Source organism: Scyliorhinus torazame, chromosome 13, assembly GCF_047496885.1.
Source record: "Scyliorhinus torazame isolate Kashiwa2021f chromosome 13, sScyTor2.1, whole genome shotgun sequence".
Lineage (NCBI taxonomy): Eukaryota > Metazoa > Chordata > Chondrichthyes > Carcharhiniformes > Scyliorhinidae > Scyliorhinus > Scyliorhinus torazame.
The window spans coordinates 2,551,705-2,579,061 of NC_092719.1; the positions used below are offsets into that span (position 1 = coordinate 2,551,705).

Consider the following 27,357-nt stretch of genomic DNA (forward strand, 5'->3'; position numbering starts at 1 on the left):
ATAAGGATAACTTGTTCTCCAACAGCAAGAAGTTAGCAATTGTGCTCTTTATCAGTTTTCTTATATATTAATTATCCTTTTTTTTTACAAAACTTCTCCCATCTATTAGTCCCTCAGTATTGACTCAGTTGTCACTGTCGACTGTGAGACTAAGTCTGGATCGCATTGCACATTTCCCTTTGAGTGATGTCATGCTTGTATCCCTTACAGGCATATTACAATAGTTAGGGTGAAAGGAATTGAAGGATATGCTGATTGAGTGCTTTTGTGGAACCTAAATGCTGTTCTGGGTCTGTTGGTGAATAGCCCATTTCTATCCCGTAAATATGAAAGGCCAAGAGTACAGGGTCTATATGGTCGATCGTTCTCTCCTGGTACCTCATTCAAGTAGCCAATCACCATGAGAGAGACCACAGACTATGCAATTCACAGACACATACAAATGATTACGATGGTACGACGAGTTGATAAACTGGTTAAAAAAAACAAATGGTTTACTCTGGGCTTTGAAATTGACGATTAAAAATAAAAATGAAGATCCCAAGCTCGAACTTTACAAAACTAGCTCAGCCTCAGGTGGAGGATTGTGGATGATTTTGGACACATTAGGAAAGATTTAAAGACTTTAAATAGGACACAGAGAAGGTTTAACAGGATGTTTCCTGGAATGAGGGACTTAGTCACAATGAAAAGGTTGAAAATATTTAGAACTGTTCACTTTGGAACAGAGCAGGTTGAAAGATGACTTCATAGACGTTTTCCAGATGAGAGGTTTTGATAGAGACAAACTCCGGTGAGTGGGTTAACAATCTGAAGTCATGAATTCAAAATCACTGGCAAAAGATCTAGAGGGAGTTGAGAGATTCTCTTCATCCAGAGCTTTTGGGATGACGAAGACTACCTGAAAATGTGGTGTAGTGGTATTGGCATTGGACGCGTCAACCAGAGAGCCGGAATAATGCTCTGGGGACCCAGGTTCAAATCCCGCCACTGCAAATGATGACATTTGAATTCAATAAAATCTGCAATCGAAAGTCTAATTATTACCATGAAACCATTGTTGATTGTCGTAAAAACCCATCTGGTTCATTAATGTCCCTTCGGGAAGGAAATCTGTCATCCTTACGTGGTCTGGCCTACATATGACTCCAGACCCACAGCAGTTTGGTTGACTCTTGCCTGCCTCCTGAAGGAATTAGGGATGGGCAATAAATGCTGGCCCAGCCCGCGACCCCCACGTCCAAGGAACAAATTTTTAAAAACTTTAAAAGTGAGTTGGACAGGTTCTTGAGGATGAGGGAGTTACAGGATTGAGGACAGAAATCAAGAATGTGGAATTAAGCACAACTGTTTTATTCAAAAATCAAACTCGGGGGCAATGGGCTAAAGTCATAATCCTGATCCGTTTGCTTCTCTGATTCTTGTATTAATCCACTGGACCAAAAACAGTTTTAACTTTTATACTGCAATTCTAGAAATCACTGAGAGTCAACAAATCAACAAAGCCGGTTTCTATCTAAAATCTCATCGTGTCTATTCTATTGGCGGGGGATGACTGTACTGACAGTTGTATATTTTGATTTCAAGATTTTTTTGCTTTTCATCTTCTTGATTGGTCAGGTTCAAACTTTACAGAAAATTGAGAAAGAACGTGAGAATTATTTGCCCAATTTCCATGGATTTGATCTTTAGAGTGAAAATGATGACGAATGGAGTCATCATGCTCTCGCCCCAGGTCGTTTGTGTATTCGTTTAGTATCCATTTCAAGCGTGATGTGGTGTTTAAATATTATTTAATAAATTACATCAAATAATAAATCTTCTAAACTTCATATTAGGAAGATCAAAGCCGAACTCTATAATCTCCGCCTGCCCTCCAACCCTCCAAAATATCCGCACTCCTGTCTGACCTGTTGAGCATCCTGGGTTTTCATTGGCTCGTCGTTAGTGACCTTCAGCGACTGAGATCCTAAGCTCTGGGGTCCCTCTCGAAACCCCTCCACCTCACTACCTCGCTTTACTTCTTTAAGTTGCTGTTTAAAACCTACAATTTTGACCAAACATTTGGTCATCTGCACTAATAGCTCCTTATGTAGCCCAATGTCAATTTTTGCTTTGTAACACTCCTGTAAACACCTCAGGGCATTTTATGTCAAAGGTGTTATATAAATACAAGTTGTTGTTGTGATGAAGTAGTGCTGACACCTGGTGGCGAAGCATTAATATTACATGATCCTGTTCCTTTTCTTGAAGTTAACAGCTAGCTATTTATTTGCGAACTTGCCCCTGTTGATAGAAATTGCAAGGGGCCCCTTACCAGAATTATTTTTTCCATATAAAACTTATTAGACATTAAAATACCAGACTAAGTTGAGTCACAGACTAGCGACACGGACTCTCGTCGGTTGTGGCAAGGCTTAAATAACATAATGGGCTACAAAGCGAAGCCGAGCAGTATCTCTGCAGCAGCGCACTCCTCCCCGATGAACTCAATGCATTCTGTGCTCGTTTCGAGCAGGAAATCAACAAATTGTTGGCAACTGCCTCAACAACCTCGGACACACCCATACCCACCGTCACAGCTTCCAAAGTCAGATCGGCCTTCCTGAAAGTGAACCCTCGGAAAGCAACGGGTCCTGACAGAGTCCTTGGTCATGCACTCAGATCCTGCGTGGACCAACTGGTGGGTGTGTCCGCGGACATCTTAACCTCTCCCTGCTCTGTTCCAAAGTTCCCACCTGCTTCAAGAAGACCACCATCATGCTGGTGCCCAAGAGGAACCAGCAACGTGCCTCAACGACTACCGTCCGGTGGCCTTGACATCAATCGTAATGAAGTGCTTCGAGAGGTTGGTCATACCTCCTAAACTCCCAGAATGCCTAGATCCATTGCAATTCGCATACCACCACAAATTGTCCACAGCAGACGCCATCTCCTTGGTCCTACACCCATCTATGGAGCATCTCGACAACAAGGACTCCTACATCAGACTCCCATTCATTGACTACAGCTCTGACTTCAGCACCACAATCCCAGCCAAGCTCATATCAAAACTCCAAAACCTAGGATTTGCTCCTCCATCTGCAACTGGATCCTTGGCTTCCTGACCCATAGACCATAATCTGTGGAGATAAATAACAACATCTCCTCCAGCTAGTCCTCAACACCAGAGCCCTGCAAGGCTGCGCACTTAACCCCCTACGCGACACCCTGTACACACACAACTGTGTGGTAAAATTTGGCCATCTACATGTTTGCTGATGACACGGCCGTAGTGGGTCAGATCTCGAATAACGATGAGTCTGAATACAGGACGGAGATAGAGAAGCAAGTGGAGTGGTGTACCGACGACAGTCTCTCTCTCAATGTTAGCGATACTAAAGAGCTGGTCACTGACTTCAGGAAGCAAAGTACTGTACACACCCCTGTAGCAACAACGGGACCGAGGTGGAGATGGTTGACAGCTTCAAATTCCTAGGTGTGCACATCACCAACAATCTGTCCTGGTCCACCCACATCGACGCTATCACCAAGAAAGCACAACAGAGCCTATACTTCCTCAGGAAACTAAGGAAATTTGGCATGTCAACATTGACTCTTACCAATTTTTACAGAAGTACCATAGAAAGCTTCCTATCTGGCTGCATCACAGCCTGGTATGGCAACTGCTCGGCCCAGGACCGCAAGAGACTGTCATAATATACACATCAGTATATGATGGTGCAGAGACACACACTGACTGACACACTGCAAGACCAATCAACACACACAACACAGCAACCAATCACCAGTTAGGGCACGGTCACTATAAAGACAGAGGGCACTAGTTTTCCCGCTCATTCGGGATGCAGCCTCGGAGACAGACAGAGCCCGCAGTCAGCAGCACAAACATCCACCATGTGCTAGCAGTATAGGCTGGTCAGGTTAGGCACAGGTCTTCAGTCAATCTAACATAGTGTCGATCCACAGTGCAAGTATGTTTAACAGCTCTTAGTTAAATAAAATAGTGTTGTACTGTTACAAGTGTTGGTAGCCTGTCTATGTTACTGCTAAGGTAAACGCAGTCTCCACAGATCCAGAGTACCCAACACATCAGAAACTACAGAGAGTTGTGAACACAGCCCAGTCCATGACACGGACCTGCCTCCCATCCATTCACTCTGCCTACACCTCCTACTGTCTGCGGAAAGCAGGCAGCATAATCAAAGGCCCTTCCCACCTGGGTTATTCTCTCGTCCAACTTCTTCCATAAGGCTCTGACTCCTCCATATCTCTGGGCATCTATTTGTGGCTGTAGTGGGATTCCGTTAACAACTCATCGCTCCATTCACTGCCAGAGGTATTTGTCAAGTATTCCCTGTGGAGCTGACTACTTTCCCACATTTCTGGGCATTAGTGGGGATTCCTAAAAATGGTTCAGAGATCGCTGCCACCATGTATTATTATCACGGCCGGTCTCCGAGAGCCTTTGATAGAAAAGCACTGGAAACCAATGATGCAAACTCATGAACATTTATTGACTATCTGCATGGCTTGCAGAGATGGACATTAACAGGAATCCATTAGAACCTTGGTCCTTCAGGAGCCAGTTACATTTGATCTGATATCAGCAATGATGCACTCTAGCTATTAGTCTAATAGCTATTAGCCCTTTATAGCTGCGATGGGCTACCTAGGCTGGTGGGTGGGTCACAAGATTGAAATTGGAAATGTTCACCAACCGTGACTAGGATTAAATACATTTAATGCACTCCAAATATTTCAATACAAGATATAGAAAATGCTTAAACACTCGCATATTAATAGAATTATCATCCTCAAATGGTAAACGCAAAATAAATATTTACACTTTGGACACAGAGGGAGTGCTCATCTCGCACAGTCAATGTTGTGAGCAATCAGCACGCAGCTCATTTCACTCGCCCTCACTTTACGTGCGAATCACTTCCGTCAAACCGGTAGGAGAAAACTATGCAGACAGAAATCAGTGGAATGTGGTGACCCTGCGCACAGACAACAGTCAATAAAATATCTTGTGGGCTGAACTCAGAACCCAGATGGCCCGCATGTGACCCCCAGGCCACAGGTTGCCCATTGCTGCCTAATAGCGTAGAAAAGGTCACGCAACCAATCTAACTTTCCTAAATGTACCACAAGGGAGAAGCTGGGTTGCCCCCAACATCATCAAACATAAATAAACAAAAGTGCTCTTCGTGGGACTCAACAAATAAGAAAATAGACCTTACAATGAAAGAAAACCAATAAACCTTAGTGATAACATTGTTGCTTTTGTCCACTATTTACACCAGTCACTTTGGTAGATTCTGGGTGTGGAAAGCCTATAGCAGATTGAATATTCCTTCTCAAGGACCAATCAGCATAGACAACAACAACTTGCATTTATATAGCGCCATTAACAGAATGACCTGAACCCTCCACGAAGCAGGAATCACCGTCAGATTGCCACTCTCATTGTCGACACTTCAAACCAGCTCCACATTTCTTTCCAGGTCTTTCAAGTCTGCCGTCTCCAGACATGAGGAGTGCAGCATCCCTGGAGAACTTCATTACTGCACTGTAGTGCTGGAGAAGGGGATGACAAGATACCCGCCATTTTCACAGCACATACTGGTATAAGTTTAAATGTTCATTGCGAATGTTAATGAGGGGGCGAATGGGTAGAGTGGGTAAAGTGGCAGGTGGGTCAGGTGATGATGTGGGTGAGGGAAGTTAGGGGATAGTCAGGTCAGATCGGGGGGTGGGGGGGATTAGGCAGTTGTTGTGTGGTGGGGAATAGTCAGGATTAGTCATGGGATAGTCAGGTCAAGAGGTCGGATGGTTGGGGGTTAACGGGGTTGGTAAGGGTAGCCAGGTGAGGCCGGAGGGTTTGGGGGGGTGATCAGGGGTGCAGTCAGGTCAGGCTCGGAGGTATAGTCAGATCAGGCAGGGGATCAGGAGGGTGGTTGGGGGGTTGTCAGAGGGTCTAGGGGGGAGTCAGGGGGCAGGTGGGAGTGACTGAGGGTGGGGGGGGCGGTCAGTTCTGTAGCTACCCAGAAACTAAACAAGGGATTTCAGTTTAACATTTCCAGAGAAGTTGTCGGAACTGTCCAAAGCCTTGGACTCTAACTTAGAGTCAGAGGGTTTTGCAGAAAGCCCCTGAGTCTTGGGAAGTTCAAACGTCCTGGATAATTCCCTCGGGGGTCAGTGCATCAGGATCTCTGATGTACATCTTGGGTCTTATGTCCAATCTCCGACCAGCTGTAAACTGGAAAATTTTAACAAATAAAATGTTAAAAGGTGCTTTATCGAGTCAGTATAAAACAAAATATGACACCAAGCCATGTAAGGAGATATTAGAGCAAATAATTTACAGATTTGCGAAAATCAGGAATGAGATGAGTGCAGATATGTCGGAAGGTTGTAGGACTGGAGGAGGTTACATAGGGAGGGACGAGGTCAGGAGGGGGTTTGAAAACAACAATGAGAATTTTAAAATTGTAAGCTTGGGGCTGGTGGGTAAATGGGATCTGGTGCAAGAAAGGATGCAGACAGCAGAGATTTCGATGACCACAGGTTTACAGAGGATAGAATGCGGGAGAGCAGTCAGGAGTGTGTTGGAATAGCCAGAGCTGGAGTAACAAAGGCATGGATGAGTGTCGTAGCATCAGCTGAGACACAGGTGGAGATAGGTGATGCTGCGGAGGTGTAATAGGTGGTCTTAGTGATGGCACAGATGTGTGGTTCATAGCTCATCCAGGGTTCAAATATGACTCTGAGATTGTAAACTGGAACAGCCTCACAAGACAGCGGAATAGAGGGAGCAACCAGTGTGGCCAACCCAAGACACCATGTTCAACATTGATCTGTTTACAGCTAACCTGGTTCGAATTAACTGGGGCAGATCCACAAGCCAGTACAAGATCAGTAATACACAACACAAAGAATACTGCCGTTGCAACAAAGTATGCACATGAACCACTCGCTGCTCTCTCAACATATAACGGGGCATTCACCAAATGGCTGGGAATTGAATTTCAAGTGAAATAATCACATATTGTCCTGCCATAAATGAGATAAGAAAAAGTGCAGAGCCAGGTTGAAGAAACAAAGCAGCAAGGATTTGGGTTTGATAAATATTGAAGCTTCCCAGGTTTCCATGACTAGAATTGGGTATGGGCCATGAAGTATTGGGTGCTCTGCCACACAGATGAACCAACACGGCTGTGAATGGTACAACGCAGTTTTATTTCAGACAACTATTTACATTGGTGAACTGTCCACTGAGGTTCGATCATGACCTTTGATTGTGTGGACCTATTCCTAATTCTGTCTTGTGGTGGCACTCAGCACATGGTGGATGTCTGAGTGGCCTGCAATGAGCTCTGTGCCCTGAGCCGTCTCCTGCTCGAGTGCCCAGGAAGTGTCGTGTTCCCTGTTTTGTACTGTGTATGCTCTTGCCTGTGATTGGCTGTCGTGCTGTGTGTGTTGATTGGTCCGTTGATCTGTCCATCAGTATGTATGTATGTATGTACTATGATGTGTGCCTGAATATCATGACAGGTCAGAACTGTGGATGCAGTTTACGGTGAAGGAGAGTAGATTCTGAGAGAATGTCCAGATCCTGTGGTTGGGGTTACATGCTCACTACCTTCCAAAATGCTCAGGGGTTCACATTTGCCAAGCCATTATTTAAAAATCACTGAGAAGTGGATCACATTTTCTTCTCTCACGCAGCTAGTAAATGATCCTGCACAAATAGTCCAAACTGTTTGTCCAGTTTCACTGAGGTATTTGCCCCACCCTGCCTCCAGTTTTGGATTTGAGGCCATTTAATAGTAAAATTTAATTTTTATGACTACTAATAGATCCGGTGCTTAAATTCCAAATCAAAACCTTATTTATAATAAACTGACTTGGATTCTGTAAAGCCTCTATAACACCAGTTTAATTGTAATGATAACCTCATGTCTAGAGATCTGATAAAAATAAACAAGTACTTTCCATTGGTGGTGCTTGTTGTGACCTTTCGTTTACATCAGGTCGCCTGCCCCGTATTAGCTCACTGACCATTCAAAGAACAAAGAACAAAGAACAAAGAAATGTACAGCACAGGAACAGGCCCTTCGGCCCTCCAAGCCCGTGCCGACCATACTGCCCGACTAAACTACAATCTTCTACACTTCCTGGGTCCGTATCCTTCTATTCCCATCCTATTCATGTATTTGTCAAGATGCCCCTTAAATGTCCCTATCGTCCCTGCTTCCACTACCTCCTCCGGTAGTGAGTTCCAGGCACCCACTACCCTCTGCGTAAAAAACTTGCCTCGTACATCTACTCTAAACTTTGCCCCTCTCACCTTAAACCTATGCCCCCTAGTAATTGACCCCTCTACCCTGGGGAAAAGCCTCTGACTATCCACTCTGTCTATGCCCCTCATAATTTTGTATACCTCTATCAGGTCGCCCCTCAACCTCCTTCGTTCCAGTGAGAACAAACCGAGTTTATTCAATCGCTCCTCATAGCTTATGCCCTCCATACCAGGCAACATTCTGGTAAATCTCTTCTGCACCCTCTCTAAAGCCTCCACATCCTTCTGGTAGTGTGGCGACCAGAATTGAACACTATACTCCAAGTGTGGCCTAACTAAGGTTCTATACAGCTGCAACATGACTTGCCAATTCTTATACTCAATGCCCCGGCCAATGAAGGCAAGCATGCCGTATGCCTTCTTGACTACCTTCTCCACCTGTGTAGCCCCTTTCAGTGATCTGTGGACCTGTACTCCTAGATCTCTTTGACTTTCAATACTCTTGAGGGTTCTACCATTCACTGTATATTCCCTACCTGCATTAGCCCTTCCAAAATGCATTACCTCACATTTGTCCAGGTTAAACTCCATCTGCCATCTCTCCGCCCAAGTCTCCAGACAATCTAAATCCTGCTGTATCCTCAGACAGTCCTCATCGCTATCCGCAATTCCACCAACCTTTGTGTCGTCTGCAAACTTACTAATCAGACCAGTTACATTTTCCTCCAAATCATTTATATATACTACAAAGAGCAAAGGTCCCAGCACTGATCCCTGTGGAACACCACTGGTCACAGCCCTCCAATTAGAAAAGCATCCCTCCATTGCTACCCTCTGCCTTCTATGGCCTAGCCAGTTCTGTATCCACCTTGCCAGTTCACCCCTGATCCCGTGTGACTTCACCTTTTGTACCAGTCTACCATGAGGGACCTTGTCAAAGGCCTTACTGAAGTCCATATAGACAACATCTACTGCCCTACCTGCATCAATCATCTTAGTGACCTCCTCGAAAAACTCTATCAAGTTAGTGAGACACGACCTCCCCTTCACAAAACCGTGCTGCCTCTCACTAATACGTCCATTTGCTTCCAAATGGGAGTAGATCCTGTCTCGAAGAATTCTCTCCAGTAATTTCCCTACCACTGAAGTAAGGCTCACCGGCCTGTAGTTCCCGGGATTATCCCTGCCACCCTTCTTAAACAGAGGAACAACATTGGCTATTCTCCAGTCCTCCGGGACATCCCCTGAAGACAGCGAGGATCCAAAGATTTCTGTCAAGGCCTCAGCAATTTCCTCTCCAGCCTCCTTCAGTATTCTGGGGTAGATCCCATCCGGCCCTGGGGACTTATCTACCTTAATATTTTTTAAGACACCCAACACCTCGTCTTTTTGGATCACAATGTGACCCAGGCTATCTACACCCCCTTCTCCAGACTCAACATCTACCAATTCCTTCTCTTTGGTGAATACTGATGCAAAGTATTCATTTAGTACCTCGCCCATTTCCTCTGGCTCCACACATAGATTCCCTTGCCTATCCTTCAGTGGGCCAACCCTTTCCCTGGCTACCCTCTTACTTTTTATGTAAGTGTAAAAAGCCTTGGGATTTTCCTTAACCCTATTTGCCAATGCCTTTTCATGACCCCTTCTAGCCCTCCTGACTCCTTGCTTAAGTTCCTTCCTACTTTCCTTATATGCCACACAGGCTTCGTCTGTTCCCAGCCTTTTAGCCCTGACAAATGCCTCCTTTTTCTTTTTGACGAGGCCTACAATATCACTCGTCATCCAAGGTTCCCGAAAATTGCCGTATTTATCTTTCTTCCTCACAGGAACATGCCTGTCCTGTATTCCTTTCAACTGACACTTGAAAGCCTCCCACATGTCAGATGTTGATTTGCCCTCAAACATCCGCCCCCAATCTATGTTCTTCAGTTCCCGCCTAATATTGTTATAATTAGCCTTCCCCCAATTTAGCACATTCATCCTCGGACCACTCTTATCCTTGTCCACCAGTACTTTAAAACTTACTGAATTGTGGTCACTGTTACCGAAATGCTCCCCTACTGAAACATCTACCACCTGGCCGGGCTCATTCCCCAATACCAGGTCCAGTACCGCCCCTTCCCTAGTTGGACTGTTTACATATTGTTTTAAGAAGCCCTCCTGGATGCTCCTTACAAACTCTGCCCCGTCTAAGCCCCTGGCACTAAGTGAGTCCCAGTCCATATTGGGGAAGTTGAAGTCTCCCATCACCACAACCCTGTTGTTTTTACTCTTTTCCAAAATCTGTCTACCTATCTGCTCCTCTATCTCCCGCTGGCTGTTGGGAGGCCTGTAGTATACCCCCAACATTGTGACTGCACCCTTCTTATTCCTGATCTCTACCCATATAGCCTCACTGCCCTCTGAGGTGTCCTCTCGCTGTATAGCTGTGATACTCTCCTGAACAAGTAGCGCAACTCCGCCTCCCCTTTTACATCCCCCTCTATCCCGCCTGAAACATCTAAATCCTGGAACGTTTAGCTGCCAATCCTGCCCTTCCCTCAACCAGGTCTCTGTAATGGCAACAACATCATAGTTCCAAGTAGTAATCCAAGCTCTAAGTTCATCTGCCTTACCCGTAATGCTCCTTGCATTAAAACATATGCACTTCAGGCCACCAGACCCGCTGTGTTCAGCAACTTCTCCCCGTCTGCGCTGCCTCAGAGCCACACTGTCCCTATTCCCTAGTTCTCCCTCAATGCTCTCACCTTCTGACCTATTGCTCCCGTGCCCACCCCCCTGCCATACTAGTTTAAACCCTCCCGTGTGACACTAGCAAACCTCGCGGCCAGGATATTTATGCCTCTCCGGTTTAGATGCAACCCGTCCATCTTATACAGGTCACACCTGCCCCGGAAGAGCTCCCAGTGGTCCAGATAACAGAAACCCTCCCTCCTACACCAGCTGTTTAGCCACGTGTTTGTCTGCTCTATCTTCCTATTTCTAGCCTCACTGGCACGTGGCACAGGGAGTAATCCCGAGATTACAACCCTCGAGGTCCTGTCTTTTAACTTTCTGCCTAGCTCCCTGAACTCCTGCTGCAGGACCTCATGCCCCTTCCTGCCTATGTCGTTAGTACCAATATGTACAACGACCTCTGCCTGTTTGCCCTCCCCCTTCAGGATTCCCTCTACCCGTTCGGAGACATCCTGGACCCTGGCACCAGGGAGGCAACATACCATCCTGGAGTCTCTTTCACGTCCACAGAAGCGCCTATCTGTGCCCCTGACTATAGAGTCCCCTATAACTATTACTCTTCTGCGCTTTGACCCTCCCTTCTGAACATCAGAGCCAGCCGTGGTGCCACTGCTCTGGCTGCTGCTGTTTTCCCCTGATAGGCTATCCCCCCCGACAGTATCCAAAGGGGTATATCTGTTCGAGAGGGGGACAACCACAGGGGATTCCTGCACTGACTGCCTGCCCTTTCTGGTGGTCACCCATTTCTCTGCCTGCACCTTGGGTGTGACCACACTTACATAACTGCGATCTATGACGCTTTCCGCCACCTGCATGCTCCTAAGTGCATCCAATTGCTGCTCCAACCGAACCATGCGGTCTGTGAGGAGCTGCAGTTGGGTGCACTTTCTGCAGATGAAGCCATCCGGGACACTGGAAGCCTCCCGGACCTGCCACATCTCACAGTCAGAGCACAGCACCCCTCTAACTGACATTGCGTCAATTAATTAAATTTGTCTTTTTTTTTTTTAATACTTTTTTTAAATTTCAAAGTTACTGTCAACTATCTGTTTCCTAGCACTAGATTTCTAATAGAAATGCGATAGCTAACTATAATATTCTCCGATCTCTGGCTTAGATATCCTCTAAATTATAATTAAGTTATTATGTTTAATTAGATCCCAAATACTCAAAAAAATTTAGGTTAGAATCCCAACCAGCCACTCAGGTCACAGCTTTTCTGTGATGTCACTTCAGTTTCCCCCCGACACACACAATTTGAAAAACAGGTATAAAAGTAAAAATCACTTGCTTACCTTCTGAGATGTTCTCAGGTTCCCTCGCTGACAGAGACTGCTCCTCCACCTCCAATCCTTGACCTGCACAATGCTAATAATATAATAATATAATATGGCACTTACCTTACACCAATGGGTCTTATTATTAGGTTAGAGGAGGAGGGCGGGTGGGAGACACTACACGTGTAGTGTCTCGGGTTTCCTCTCCACCAGAATTTATTGGGGGGGGGGGGGGGGGGGGCACTTGCCAGAGGTCGAACTTCCGGTTCCCGCCGAAATCCAAAGGGCTGCTCCTGCAAAGGTAAGTGCTTTTAAATTCACTACTCACCTCCAAGAAGGCCCCTGCGCACCGCTGCCGCCGAAATCCAAAGGGCTGCTCCTGCAAAGGTAAGTGCTTTTAAACTAACTACTCACCTCCCAGAAGGCCCCTGCGCACCGCTGCCGCCGAAATCCAAAGGGCTGCTCCTGCAAAGGTAAGTGCTTTTAAATTCACTACTCACCTCCAAGAAGGCCCCTGCGCACCGCTGCCGCCGAAATCCAAAGGGCTGCTCCTGCAAAGGTAAGTGCTTTTAAACTAACTACTCACCTCCCAGAAGGCCCCTGCGCACCGCTGCCGCCGAAATCCAAAGGGCTGCTCCTGCAAAGGTAAGTGCTTTTAAATTCACTACTCACCTCCAAGAAGGCCCCTGCGCACCGCTGCCGCCGAAATGTCGTTAGTACCAATATGTACAACGACCTCTGCCTGTTTGCCCTCCCCCTTCAGGATTCCCTCTACCCAGTCGGGCTTTCCTGCACAGCTAACTGAAGGTCACCGAGATGAAGCAATTAAAACACGGGATGCTAAGGGGCCAGAATTAGAGCAGATATCTCGCACGGTTGTGGGGCTGGAGGAGGTTACAGAAATAGAGAGGAACAAAGTCCGCAGGATGAGAATTTAAAAAATTGAGATATTGCATCTCAACAAGGCTTTATAGTTTCCTGAGCTAATGTTCACACTCCTGAATAAAAGGTTAGACTCAGTCATGGTAACTATGATCAGGAGCTCATGCCTTAAAACACTGAACACAACGCCAATCCTTGAGCACATATGTACCAGGACATGGCTACCTAAGGTCAAGTGGCAGATAATCGAAGGATTTTGCAAACCTGTGTATCAATCACAAATCAGGGGAGTGCATTTTGCAGAGCAGGCTCTGTGGGCGAAATGGCCAGCTCCTGTTCGGACTATCTATGTTTATTGTCTGCGGGACGGATTCTCCCGCCCCGCCCGCCGCAAGAACGCTACGGGCGAGACGCCGACAATGGAAATATCCACTGTCCATGGACGAGAATTGTGCGGTCACCGGGCGAATGCGGACGGAGAATCCCGCCCATCTGTTTATCCAGTGAGCCATTCGGGGAGCCCTCATCTGTACTTAAGTTCCGCCAACTACTTACGCACTGTTGGAAATGAGAAATGTTCCCATATGTTTCATACTAGCAAATCTCAAGATCATGAAAGCAATCAGCATGATCTGTTTGAGGCAATCTATTCCAGTATAAAACATGATCTATTTTTCCAAACTGTATTGAAGACTCTTTGAAACACAACTAAAGACCTAGAATGAACTTAAATACCAAAAGGCAATATTTAGGAGATCTGCTGACTAACACAGGCATCATATTTTCCAGTGAGGCCTCTCATTATCATTTCTTAAAGAGTTTATATATTTTAGTTTGTTTCAGATCATTCCACTGAACAGTATGCTGCATTCATTTAAAAAAAGTCAACTTTTTACTTTATTTATCATTGATTATCATAGAATTTACAGTGCAGAACGAGGCCATTCGGCCCATTGAGTTTGCACCGGCTCTTGGAAAGAGCACCCTACCCAAGGTCAACACCTCCGCCCAACACTAAGGGCAATTTTGGACACAAAGGGCAATTTATCATGGCCAATCCACCTAACCTGGTTTTACAAAGCATTAACATGAACTGGGCAGCATTTTACCACAATGATGTCATGACCATTGTAACTGAGCATTTGATTGAATAATACAAAAGGTGACTCACATGTTTGTGCCCCTTGAAGGGCAAGTGGTTTGAAACCAAATAAAAGTAGAAAATGCTGGAAATATTCAGCAGATCCCCATCAAACTGAAATGTTATCAAGAATGTTTCCCACTTCATGAAATCAGAATGTTAAGCACTAAATGCAATGAATTAATGGCAACAGTTAGAAATGGTAATCACTGCAGATTTTCAGATGTCAGGTGAACTCGTTGTTCTCGTTAACAATAATCTGGGTGAATCAAGCCCTGCAATGATGTTCACTTTGAGCATCAAATAGATATTGAATCAGTCAAGTAGCAGACGAGAAAACAAATTGAGCTCCAGACAAAGATCATTGATAATAAATGAAGCAGCTCATCCAAACTGCAGAGTCCGATTCGCTGACACGGGCGTTGCACATTTTGACACCTCATTTCTAGATTCATTCCACAGGAATTTCTCTGTACCTGTAATTAATTTCTAACTTTGAAATGGCGGAGTACCTTACTCCTGCAGGGGAGCTGCCTTTCGGAGACCTGTGCTACACTATGGGCTGAAACGGCAATTCTAACATGTGAAGAGATTTTCATTGAAAGCATCTCTCACAGGCTTTAGATCATTGTTATAATCTGTGTGGTGGACAAAACATATTTCACCTGTCTTCCAAGAGCCAGAACAGTCTGCCCTTTTTAGATAGAGAATTCACGAAAATAAACATTTGAACACTAATTAAAATATTGGCTTAAATCACAATCATTCTCATCCTTTTACGCTCTTGATAAAGATTAATGGTGTAGCATAATCTCTGGGACAAGGCTTGGCTATGTTGGCAACAATGCTAGAGATTATTTTTATTCATTCACAGGATAATGTGGTTGTCAGCAAGACCAGCATTTATTGCCCTTCCCTGTAGAACTAAAGCCGATCACCTTGCTGCAGGTCTGGAGTCACTCAGAGGCCAGGCTGGGTAAGGATGGCAGATTTCTTTCCCTGAAAGAACATTAAGTGAACCCGACAACCAATGGTCATAGTCCCCATGACTGAGCCTAACATTTTGTTCCGCACACTTTCGTTAACTGAAATTAAATTTGCAAGCTGCCACGATGGGATTTGCAATCATGTCTCCGGAGCATTAATCAAGTCCTCTGGATTACTAGTTAAGTAACATTACTACTATTCTATTGTACCCTACAAATTCTTTGATTAATGCATCTGTCAAGTATAATGTTTGCTGAGTAAGATTCGCATCAGGATTCTAGTCATGTTTCCAGGATTGTCATCTCCACTGTTTGCCATGTTTCTGTTTCAAGACATTAAAAGTTTCAAAAATGGCTCACTGAACCCCTCAATATTGAATTAGTTTTAATATTTAGGGCCAATGTGTTTCATTCAAACGCTTCCCTAGAGCTCAATCCAGATAAATTCTCTATCAAAATCTGTTTAACTCGGCCTTGAATAAATTCAATAATCCAGCCTCCGCTGCTCTCCACAGACTAACGGCTCAGAGAAAACAAATTAGTCCCAGTCCCCGTTTTCTCCTTAAACTGTGTGCCCGAGTTCTCGCCTCCCTCACAATAGAAAACTTCCTCCTGGTTTCTATTCTTACAGTTCCCGTCAGGATCTCATATGGTTGGGGTTAAACCAGGTGCTGGTTTTGCACAGTTTGGGCTGGTTTAGCACAGTGGGCTAAACAGCTGGCTTGTAATGTAGAACAAGGCAGCAGCGTTGGTTCAATTCCCTTACCGGCCTCCCCGAACAGGTGCCGGAATGTGGCGACTAGGGTCTTTTCACAGTAACTTCATTGAAGTCTACATGTGACAATAAGCCATTATTATTATTATTATTATGGTTCAGTAAGATCACCCCCTCATTCCTCTAAATTCCAGTGGATATTGGCCAATGTTTTGAACCTTCCTTGATGAGATAACCCCCTCGTACCTGCAATGAGTCACGTGAACCTTCTCTGAACTGCTTCTAATGCAATTATATCACTTCTCAAATAAGGAAACCAAAACTGTACACAGTGCTCCAAATGTGTTCTTACCAACACCCTGTACACTTGGAGTATAGTGTTCAATTCTGGTCGCCACACTACCAGAAGGATGTGGAGGCTTTAGAGAGGGTGCAGAAGAGATTTACCAGGATGTTGCCTGGTATGGAGGGCATTAGCTATGAGGAGCGGTTGAATAAACTCGGGTTTGTTCTCACTGGAACGAAGGAGGTTGAGGGGAGACCTGATAGAGGTCTACAAAATTATGAGGGGCATAGACAGAGTGGATAGTCAGAGACTTTTTCCCAGCATAGAAGGGTCAATTACTAGGGGACATAGGTTTAAGGTGCGAGGGGCAAGGTTTAGAGGAGATGTACGAGGCAAGTTTTTTATGCAGAGGGTAATGGGTGCCTGGAACTCGCTGCCGGAGGAGGTGGTGGAAGCAGGGACGATAGTGACATTTAAGGGGCATCTTGACAAATACATGAATAGGATGGGGGTAGAGGGATACGGACCCAGGAAGTGTAGAAGATTGTAGTTTAGTCGGACAGCATGGTCGGTGCAGGCTTGGAGGGCCGAAGGGCCTGTTCCTGTGGTGTACTTTTCTTTGTTCTTTGTTCTGTGCAGCTGAAAATGAAGCTTCCCTACTTCTATATTTCATTCCCTGTGCAATAATGGCCGACATTCCATTTGCCTTCCTGATCCCTAGGCACGTCTGCATACTAACTTATTGTGAGTCATGTCGTCATTGTGAGTTACAGGGAGGTAGCCACACGCAAGGTACAGGACAAGAGTAGCTGGGTTACAGTCAGGAGAAAGAAAACGAATGGGCAGACAGTGCAGGAATCCCAAGTATACCGTTTAGGATGCTGTTGGGGGGTGGGGACCTACCAGGGGAAGGCCCTAGCGGCCAGGTCTCTGGCACTGAGTCTGGTTCTGTGGCTCAGAAGGGAAGGGGGGAAAAACAATAGTGAGAGGAGACTGAATGGTTAGGGGAATAGATAGGAGATTCTGTGGTACAGGGCTGGTGCAGGAGGGAAGGCTTCAGATATGTGGATCATTGGCATATCTTCTGGGGAAGGTGGGACCTCTACATGAAGGACGGATTGCACCTAAACTGGAGGGGCACCAATATCCTGGGTGGGAGGTATGGTAGAGCTCTTCGGGAGGGTTTAAACTAGTTTGGCATGGGGATAGGAACCAGAGCTATGGATCAGAGAACAGGCAGAAATAGTATGCAGCAAGTCTGTGAGGAAGGATAGACAGTTGATAGGGCAAAGTTGCACTCAGTGGAATGGGTTAAAGTGTGTCTGTTTCAATGCAAGGAATGTCAGGAATAAGGGAGGTGAACTTAGAACATGGATCAGTACTTGGAACTACGATGTTGTGGCCATTCCGGAGACATGGATTTCACAGGGGCAGGAATGGTTGTTAGATGTTTCGGGGTTTAGATGTTTTCAAAAGAATATGGAGGGAGGTAAAAGAGGAGGGGGAGTGGCACTGTTAATTAGGGAGTGCTTCACAGCTGCAGAAAAGGAGGTAGTTGAAGAGGGTTTGTCTACTGAGTCAGTATGCGTGGAAGTCAGAAACAAGAAAGGAGCAGTCACTTTATTGGGAGTTTCCTATGGGCCCCCCAATAGCAGCAGAGATATAGACGAACAGATTGGGCGACAGAACTTGGAAAAGTGCAGAAGTAACAGAGTTGTTGTCATGGGTGACTTCAACTTCCCTAATATTGACTGGAACCTCCTTAGTGCAAATGGTTTGGATGGAGCAGATTTTGTCAGGTGTGTACAGGAAGGATTCCTGATTCAATATGTACATAGGCCGACTAGGGGGGAGGCCATATTGGACTTGGTGCTCGGCAACGAACCAGACCAGGTGTCAGATGTCTCGGTGGGAGAGCATTTCGGTGACAGTGACCACAACTCCTTGACCTTAACCATAGTCATGGAGAGGGATAGGAACACACAGTATGGGAAGGTATTTAAGTGGGGGAGGGGAGATTATACTGCTATTAGACAGGAGCTGAGGAGAATAAAGTGGGAACAATTGTTCTTGGGGAAATACACAACAGTAATGTGGGGATTGTTTAAGGAGCACTTGCTGCGAGTGCTGAATTGCTTTGTCCCACTGAGGCGAGGAAGAAATGGGAAGGTGAAGGAGCCTTGGATTACAAGAGAAGTGGAGCTTCTAGTCAAGAGGAAGAAGAAAGCTTACGTAAGGTTGAGGAAGCAAGGATCTGACTCGGCTCTAGAGGGTTACAAGGTAGCTCGGAAGGAACTCAAAAATTGATTGAGGAGAGCAAGAAGGGGGCATGAAAAAGCCCTGGTGGGAAGGATTAGGGAAAACCCCATGGCGTTCAACACTTATGTGAGAAATAAGAGGATGATCAGAATGAGAGTAGGGCCGATCAGGGATAGCGGAGGGAACTTGTGCCAAGAGTCTGAAGAGATGGGGGAGGCCCTAAATGAATACTTTGCTTCAGTATTTACTAGAGAGAGGGACCTTGTTACCCATGAGAACAGCATGAACCAGGTTAATAGACTCGAACAGATTGATATTAAGAAGGAGGATGTGGATTGGATTGGATTGGATTTGTTTATTGTCACGTGTACCAAGGCACAGTGAAAAGTATTTTTCTGCGAGCAGCTCAACAGATCATTAAGTACATGAGAAGAAAAGGGAATAAAAGAAAATACATAATAGGGCAACACAACATACACAATGTAACTACATAAGCACTGGCATCGGATGAAGCATACAGGGTGTAGTGTTAACGAGGTCAGTCCACAAGAGGGTCATTTAGGAGCCTGGTGACAGTGGGGAAGAAGCTGTTTTTGAGTCTGTTCGTGCGTGTTCTCAGACTTCTGTATCTCCTGCCCGATGGAAGAAGTTGGAAGAGTGAGTAAGCCGGGTGGGAGGGATCTTTGATTATGCTGCCCACTTTCCCCAGGCAGCGGGAGGTGTAGATGGAGTCAATGGATGGGAGGCAGGTTTGTGTGATGGACTGGGTGGTGTTCATGACTCTCTGAAGTTTCTTGCGGTCCTGGGCCGAGCAGTTGCCATACCAGGCTGTGATGCAGCCCGATAGGATGCTTTCTATGGTGCATCTGTAAAAGTTGGTAAGGGTTAATGTGGACATGCCAAATTTCCTTAGTTTCCTGAGGAAGTATAGGCGCTGTTGTGCTTTCTTGGTGGTAGCGTTGATGTGGGTGGACCAGGACAGATTTTTGGAGATGTGCACCCCTAGGAATTTGAAACTGCTAACCATCTCCACCTCGGCCCCGTTGATGCTGACGAGGGATGTGCTGGAAATTTTGAAAAGCATCAGGATAGATAAGTCCCCTGGGCCTGACGGGATATACCCAAGGTTACTACGGGAAGCGAGGGAGGAGATTGCTGCGCCGTTGGCGATGATCTTTGCGTCCTCACTCTCCACTGGAGTAGTACCGGATGATTGGAGGGAGGCGAATGTTGTTCCCCTATTCAAGAAAGGGACTAGGGAAATCCCTGGGAATTACAGACCCATCAGTCTTACATCTGTGGTGAGCAAAATATTGGAAAGAATTCTGAGAGATAGGATTTATGATTATTTAGAAAAACATAGTTTGATTAAAGATAGTCAGCATGGCTTTGTGAGGGGCAGGTCATGCCTCACAAGCCTCATTGAATTCTTTGAGGATGTGATGAGACACATTGATGAAGGTCGGGCAGTGGATGTGGTGTATATGGATTTCAGTAAGGCATTTGATAAGGTTCCCCATGGTAGGCTCATTCAGAAAGTTAGGGGACATGGGATACAGGGAAATTTGACTGTCTGGATACAGAATTGGCTGGCCGAAAGAAGACAGCGAGTGGTAGTGGATGGAAAGTATTTCGCCTGGAGGTCGGTGACCAGAGGTGTCCTGCAAGGATCTGTTCTGGGACCTCTGATCTTTGTGGTTTTTATAATTGACTTGGATGAGGAAGTGGAAGGGTGGGTTAGTAAGTTTGCCGATGACACAAAGGTTGGTGGAGTTGTAGATAGTGTTGAGGGTTGTTGCAGGTTACAACAGGACATTGACAGGATGCAGAGCTGGGCTAAGAAGTGGCAGATGGAGTTCAACCTTGACAAATGTGAAGTGCTTCATTCTGGAAGGTCACATTTGAATGCTGAATACAGGGTTAAAGGCAGGATTCTTGGAAGTGTGGAGGAACAGAGGGATCTTGGGGACCACGTACATAAATTCCTCAAAGTTGCCACCCAGGTTGATAGGGTTGTTAAGAAGGCGTATGGTGTGTTGACTTTCATTAACAGGGGGATTGAGTTTAAGAGTCGCGAGGTTTTGCTGCAGCTTTATAAAACTCTAGTTAGACCACACTTGGAATATTGTGTCCTGTTCTGGTCGCCTCATTATAGGAAGGATGTGAATGCTTTGGAGAGGGTACAGAGGAGATTTACCACGATGCTGCCTGGAATGGAGGGCATGTCTTATGAAGAAAGGTTGAGGGAGCTAGGGCTTTTCTCACTGGAGCGAAGAAGGCAGAGAGGTGACTTGATAGAGGTGTACAATGTGATGAGAGGCATGGATAAAGTGGATAGCCAGAGACTTTTCTCCAGGGTGGCAATAGCTGTCACGAGGGGACATAATTTTAAGGTGATTGGAGGGAGGTATAGGGGAGATGTCAGCGGTCGGTTCTTTACACAGAGAGTGGTGGGTGTGTGGAATGCACTGCCAGCAGAGGTGGTGGAGTCAGAGTCATTAGGGACATTTAAGCGACTCTTGGACAGGCACATGGACAGCAGTAAATTGAAGGGGTGTAGGTTAGGTTGATCTTAGATTATGATAAATGGTTGGCACAACATCGTGGGCTGAAGGGCCTGTACTGTGCTGTACTGTTCCATGTTCTCTGTTCTATGTACCAGGACGCCCAGATCCCTCTGGACCAGCGAGTTCTTCAATCTCCATTTAAAAAGTATACTGTTTTTCTCATCATCCTGCCAAAGTGGATAAATACACATTTTCTCACATTATAGTTCATCTGCTAAATTGCTGCCCACTCACTTAATCTGACTAGCTCCCTTTGCAGATTTTCTGCCTCCTTTTGGCAACTTATTTTCTACCTGTCTTTGTGTCACAAGCAAATTTGGTTCCCATTAAATTCAATCCTTTCATTCAAGTGCCCTCGGGATGGGCAATAAATGCCAGCTCAGCCAGTGAAGCCCACAGCCATTGGATGAATTAAAAAAAATATATGTGTTAATAGTTGAGGCTCCAGCACTGACCCCTGTGGCACTCCACCTGTGCCAACCTGAAAAAGATCCACTTATCCCATCTCTCTGATTCCTGTTAGCAAACCAATTCTTTATCCGTGCTAATCTCTTACCCCCTGCACCATGGGCTCTTATGTTGTGTAGTAAACTGTGATGTGACACATCATCAAATACCTTTTGTAAATCCAAGTCCACCATATCTATAGCTTCCCTTTTACCCACATTGCTTATTACTTCCTCAAAGTAAATTAGCTCAATCTGATGTCCCTTTCTTAAAGCTATGTTGACTCTGTCTGATCACATTATGATTTTTTAAAAAAACATCCTGCTATAGCCTCCTTAATAATGGATTCTAGAAACTTCCCGATGTCAGATGTTAGGCTAACTGGCCTGTGTCTCCCTCCTTACTTGAATAAAGATGTTCACGCAGACATGGGGAGAAAGTGCAAACTCCACACTGACAGTCACCCGAGGCTGGAGTCAAACCCGGGTCCCTGGAGCTGTGAGGCAGCAGTGCGAACCACTGAGCCACCGAAGGTCCCTTCTTGAAGCCAGCTCCACAAGCATTCAGGCAAAACTCCTCCAAAATCAATTCCGATGGACTGGACACTGTGACTGGACTGCCGAAAACCCCACCAAGTCCTGTTTGTTCAATTCCACAACGGGCAGCACTCCAGAGCAGGACAAAGAAAACTCTTCATCGACACTCTGAACTCTCCCTGAGACACAGCAACATTGACATTAATAACTGGGAGGAGCTAGCGACCAATCATTCAAAATGGCGACAACCCGTCCATCCAGCTGCCCCAAGCTTTGAGTCACAATGTCTTCATGATGAGACAGAGCAGTGGCGGATAAGTGAAGAAAATGAAGCAAATCCTGTATCCTGGATCCCAGTACCGGATGGGGCATCCTGTGTCCTGGATCCCAGTACCCGATGGGGCATCCTGTATCCTGGATCCCAGTACCGGATGGGGCATCCTGTGTCCTGGATCCCAGTACCCGATGGGGCATCCTGTATCCTGGATCCCAGTACCCGATGGGGCATCCTGTACCCTGGATCCCAGTGCCCGATGGGGCATCCTGTACCCTGGATCCCAGTACCCGATGGGGCATCCTGTACCCTGGATCCCAGTACCCGATGGGGCATCCTGTACCCTGGATCCCAGTGCCCGATGGGGCATCCTGTACCCTGGATCCCAGTACCCGATGGGGCATCCTGTACCCTGGATCCCAGTACCCGATGGGGCATCCTGTACCCTGGATCCCAGTACCCGATGGGGCATCCTGTCCCCTGTGCTCAAAGATTTGTGAGTCGAGAATTGACCTGTTCTACCACATGAAGGTCACTGGCAGAATCTCACGACCCTGAGAATATGTCATCCTCGAAGAGAAGGACAGCCAATGACGATGACTCTTATGTCAGTGCTTCTCTTGGCCAGCTGTGAGTGCACACTTGTCATTGGTCTGAGTGACTCTCTGATTAATGACTCTATGCTATCTTTTGCATCATTTCCCACAGAAATGATCAAACAGAAACTGGTCCGTCAGCCCAACTGGACAATGTTAGTTTTTATGCTCCACACGTACTTCCTGCTAGCCTGATTTATCCCACCCTGTTTGTGTATCCTTCTACCCCCTTCTCTCTCCTGTACTGATTCAGTTTTCCCTGTGACTCCGCCTGGCAGTGAGTTCCACATCCTAATCACTGGATGAATTTCAATCTCTATTCCGAACAATTAGTTACAATTGTTTCTAGGCAGCAACAGTAAATGAAGCTGAGTTAAGATGAATGGCTATTTCACAGATGTCTCCCAGACTAAACCAGCGCCAATCAATCAGGATTGCTTTGATTGCATGAAGAGATTTCAGGTGGCGAGGGCCCTTAGTAAAGGCAGAAAAATCTGAAAGGTCATTAATCAAGAGTGGGAGAAATGTGCCCCACAGGTAAGACTGGCCATCTCGGTCCTTGAGAAAAACTCTGTGTTTACACAACATCAAAGCAGCTTTTAAACCAACACGGAGAAAGCACATTGAACATGTGCATAAACACTTAAAGCAGATAGTTCAGAGCAGCTTTGAAGTGCCAGATTGAAATACTTCTGTGTTTATACACCAATAAGATTTAATTGTAAATGAGAATGCTAATGTAAATGGCATTTACAGTACATTCAAATGTACCAATCACTAAATTACCTTTGTCCTTCTAACAGTGCAATCTAAATCATTCCAATGAATGGGAGCTGGTGTAAAATGCTACAGTTCCAGTAGAATACAACCCCCCACCCCCCGGCGACGGGAGATTCCCGCCCCAGGTCAATGGACTTCTCCATTGTCCGCGTCTCGCCCGTGGCGTTCTTGCAGCGGGAGAGACGGAAGAATCCAGCCCATTATCGCTATCCCTCAGCACACTCATTACTCTGTATCCCACCAGACCTCTGTTCACAGCTTGTTCACAAAATGGCCTTTGCAGGAATATTGCACACACATAAAAAGGCAAAGTTTAAAGCTGAAAATAAACAAACCAGCAATCCCATAACATACCTCCGCACGATGCTCATCCCGGGATCGCTGAACAAACCACTGGATCGATGCTTGCTGGGACTTAGGGATGCATTCCAGGAAAGTAGAGTTGAACTCAATGCCAAAAATTAGCTTCTCTTCATCTTCATTGTTCATACCTGTCCATCAGAAACATTGACATCATTGTGAGTTCTGCTAAATTAAACCAGAGCAGGTTCAAACAAGTAACATTCTTCAGGGAAGGTTGAAGAACAGCTGTCGTGGTGCATTATTTTATTGTCTTGGACTTTGGGAGTTGCTGGCAACACACGTTTCTCTTGCCCGTCCCTATTTACCCCATGAGAAGATGAGTTGTCTTCTTCAACCACTGCTGTCTGTCAGGAGTAGGTACCCCATGGTGCTGTTAGAGAGGGAGTTCCAGGATTTTGATCCAGTGTCTTAACCCAGGCGGTAAATGAAATGAAAATAGCTTATTGTCACAAGTAGGCTTCAAATGAAGTTACTGTGAAAAGCCCCTAGTCGCCACGTTCCGGCGCCTGTTCGGGGAGGCTGGTACGGGAATTGAACCATGCCTGCCTTGGTCTGCCTTAAAAGCCATCGATTTAGCCCTGTGCAAAACAGCCCCTTAAAAAAAGAATCACCTCAGTCCAGCCAAGTGAGCGGAAGCAGCTGAATTCATTGTCTGCTGTGACACTGAGCCAGAGATTTCAGTCAGATAAGCAATTCACTCCCTGTTTGAGCTGACTTACTCCAAGGCACTCCGCTCATTCTTGACACCTTTGAGTGAGGGGAAAATGGAAATGCCAGGTGTGGTGTATGGAAAATGAATTGTTTTATAGCAGTGCTCCAACTGTTAATGTCTCCGCATTAACTGGTACTAGGAGGCACAAACCAGGAAGAAATCAATCCTAAACTACATACTATTTACCAAAATAAATGAGGAATTATGATTGTTTCCTGCTAGCCGAGGAAGCAAAGTACTGCATAATTTGTCTTTATATATCAAACTGTAGTGGTCTGCCATCTCACTCAGCGCAAGCGGTGATGATGTCCATGGAAAACCCTCCAGGGAGTAAGACATTGAGACAATGAGAGGTGAACTTTATATTCAACCTTTGTTATATTTGACTGCAAAGTACTTCTGCTGACCTGGTGATTTTCTGGCTGTAGTTTAATGGTCTGGAAGTCACTCAGTAGCAAAGCTTGTTGAGAAACCACAGACAAGATTTTGGAACACATGGAAATGAGTCCCTGTCAACTGAATTAAGTCCCTGAAAACTAGTCCCTGAAAACTAGTCACAGGGGATGAAATGTTCACCTTGTTCAGCATTGGCACACAGAAGGTTATACATTTTCGAAAGGTCTTTAACGGATTCTTGCTCTAATTGTGCTGTATAAGTTGCTTTGGAGTGGAAAGACTGGAACTGAAAAAGGCTGGAATACTGCGGCGAGTTCTGAGACGATAAGTAGTGTGCAACAATTTAAAGCTTAATTTTAATAAATAAAGAAGCAGGGTAGATTTTGCTGCTCTCTCTCCACATTGTTAGACAATGGGAGCAATTCAGCGCCCTGGTTTCGCCCAACTTGGTGTCGGGCACAAGGCCATTGAATCTCATGAGAGGCTTCTTCCGAGATTCGTGACGCTCAAAACATCTCGCGACATTCAACAGAATCTCGCGAGGCCATTAGGCTGATTTAAATATGTGCTCACTGTATTCACTGTGGGCCCGAGATTCCCTGGCCCTGCCTGGGTGTTGTTGCTCAAGCACCATTTAGCACACACAAACGTGGACCATCTGGCAGTCCGCCTGGCACGTGAACACCTTGGCACTGCCAGGTTGGCACTGCTGGGGTCAGGTCCAGGGGGGGCCTTGCCAGTAGAGGGGGTGAGGGGAAGGTTCCAAGCTGCCTCCCCAAGGTTGGTGGGTGAGGGGGGAGATCAGAAAGGGGGGAGGAGATCAGCGTAGCCAGTTAAAATTGGGTCCCAATCTGCGAGGAACCTCTCTTGCTGGTGGAAATCACTCTAAGGAACTTCCGGTTGCAGCTATGCCTAGGTAGGTCGCACATTCGGCAGCTCCCGCCGGGAACGGACTTTTGGGCTCTTCAGAGGGGCCCCAACAGCAATTGTTCGACGGCTTCCAGTGTGGGAAGGTGACAGCAAGGTCCCCCCGACAGTATATGGATTGGACCAGGAGTGGAGCGGTTAAAAAAGTGATCCTGGTGCAGCGGAAAGTGCGAGGGAGGAAAAGCAAGATGGCGGCGGGTGGAGACCAAGCAGCATGGGCGCAGTGGTCGCAGGAGCAGCAGGAGTTTCTTAAATGCTACTTTGAGGAGCTGAGGACAGAAATGCTGGTGCCAATGAAGGCGGCGATTGAGAAGCTTGTGGAGACCCAGAAGGCCCAAGGGGCGGGGATCCGGGAGGTGTGGCAAAAAGCCTCGGAGAACGAGGACGAGATCTTGGGCATGGCGGTGAAGGTAGAGGCGCACGAGGCGCTGCACAAGAGGCGGGCAGAAAAATTTGAGGACCTGGAGAATAGGTCGAGGAGGAAGAATCTTCGGATTCTGGGTCTCCCTGAAGGAGTGGAGGGGCCCGATGCCGGGGCATATATGAGCACGATGCTCAATTCGCTGATGGGCGGGAGCTTTCCCGAGGCCCTTGGAGCTGGATGGGACTCATCGGGTCCTGGCAAGGAGACCCAGAGCCAACGAGCCGCCAAGGGCTGTAGTGGTGAGGTTCCACCGCTTTATGGACAGAGAGTGTATCCTGAGATGGGCCAAAAAAGGGCGGAGCAGAAGATGGGAGAACACGGAGATCCGAATTTACCAGGACTGGAGTGCGGAGGTGGCGAAGAAGAGGGCTGGTTATAACCGGGCTTAGGTGGTGCTCCATCGGAAGGGGGTGAAGTTCGGGATGCTGCAGCCAGCGCGATTGTGGGTCACGTTCCAAGATCGGCACCAGTATTTTGAAACATGGAACTTTATCCAGACTGAAAAGTTGGACTCAAACTGAGGGCTTGTCGTGGGGGGATGTTTACTGTGTTTACTGCGTTTGGGGAATGTTCTTTTTGTTTTGGTGCTGGGTGGGGATGGGTGAATGGATTTGATGTGGGAGCTGTGGGAGAGTGTGGGCGTCGGTGTTGGAGGGGCAGGGCCCTGCGGAGGAAGAGGGGGGGTGGAGGCCCGGGGATGGGGAGTTGGGGTAAGGCCGCAAAAAGGAGCTGCACCAAAGGG

General features: G+C 46.4%; 1 protein-coding gene across 3 annotated transcripts in view; it reads right to left on the reverse strand.

The window, feature by feature from the left end:
- LOC140387805 (semaphorin-3D-like) overlaps positions 1-27,357 on the reverse strand; it is a 482,389-nt gene that overhangs the window by 36,468 nt on the left and 418,564 nt on the right. For all 3 annotated transcript variants that reach the window (XM_072470941.1, XM_072470940.1, XM_072470942.1), the window contains one exon: positions 24,148-24,284. In XM_072470941.1, the coding sequence (XP_072327042.1) occupies positions 24,148-24,284 (137 nt within the window). The remainder of the gene's footprint in view (positions 1-24,147; positions 24,285-27,357) is intronic.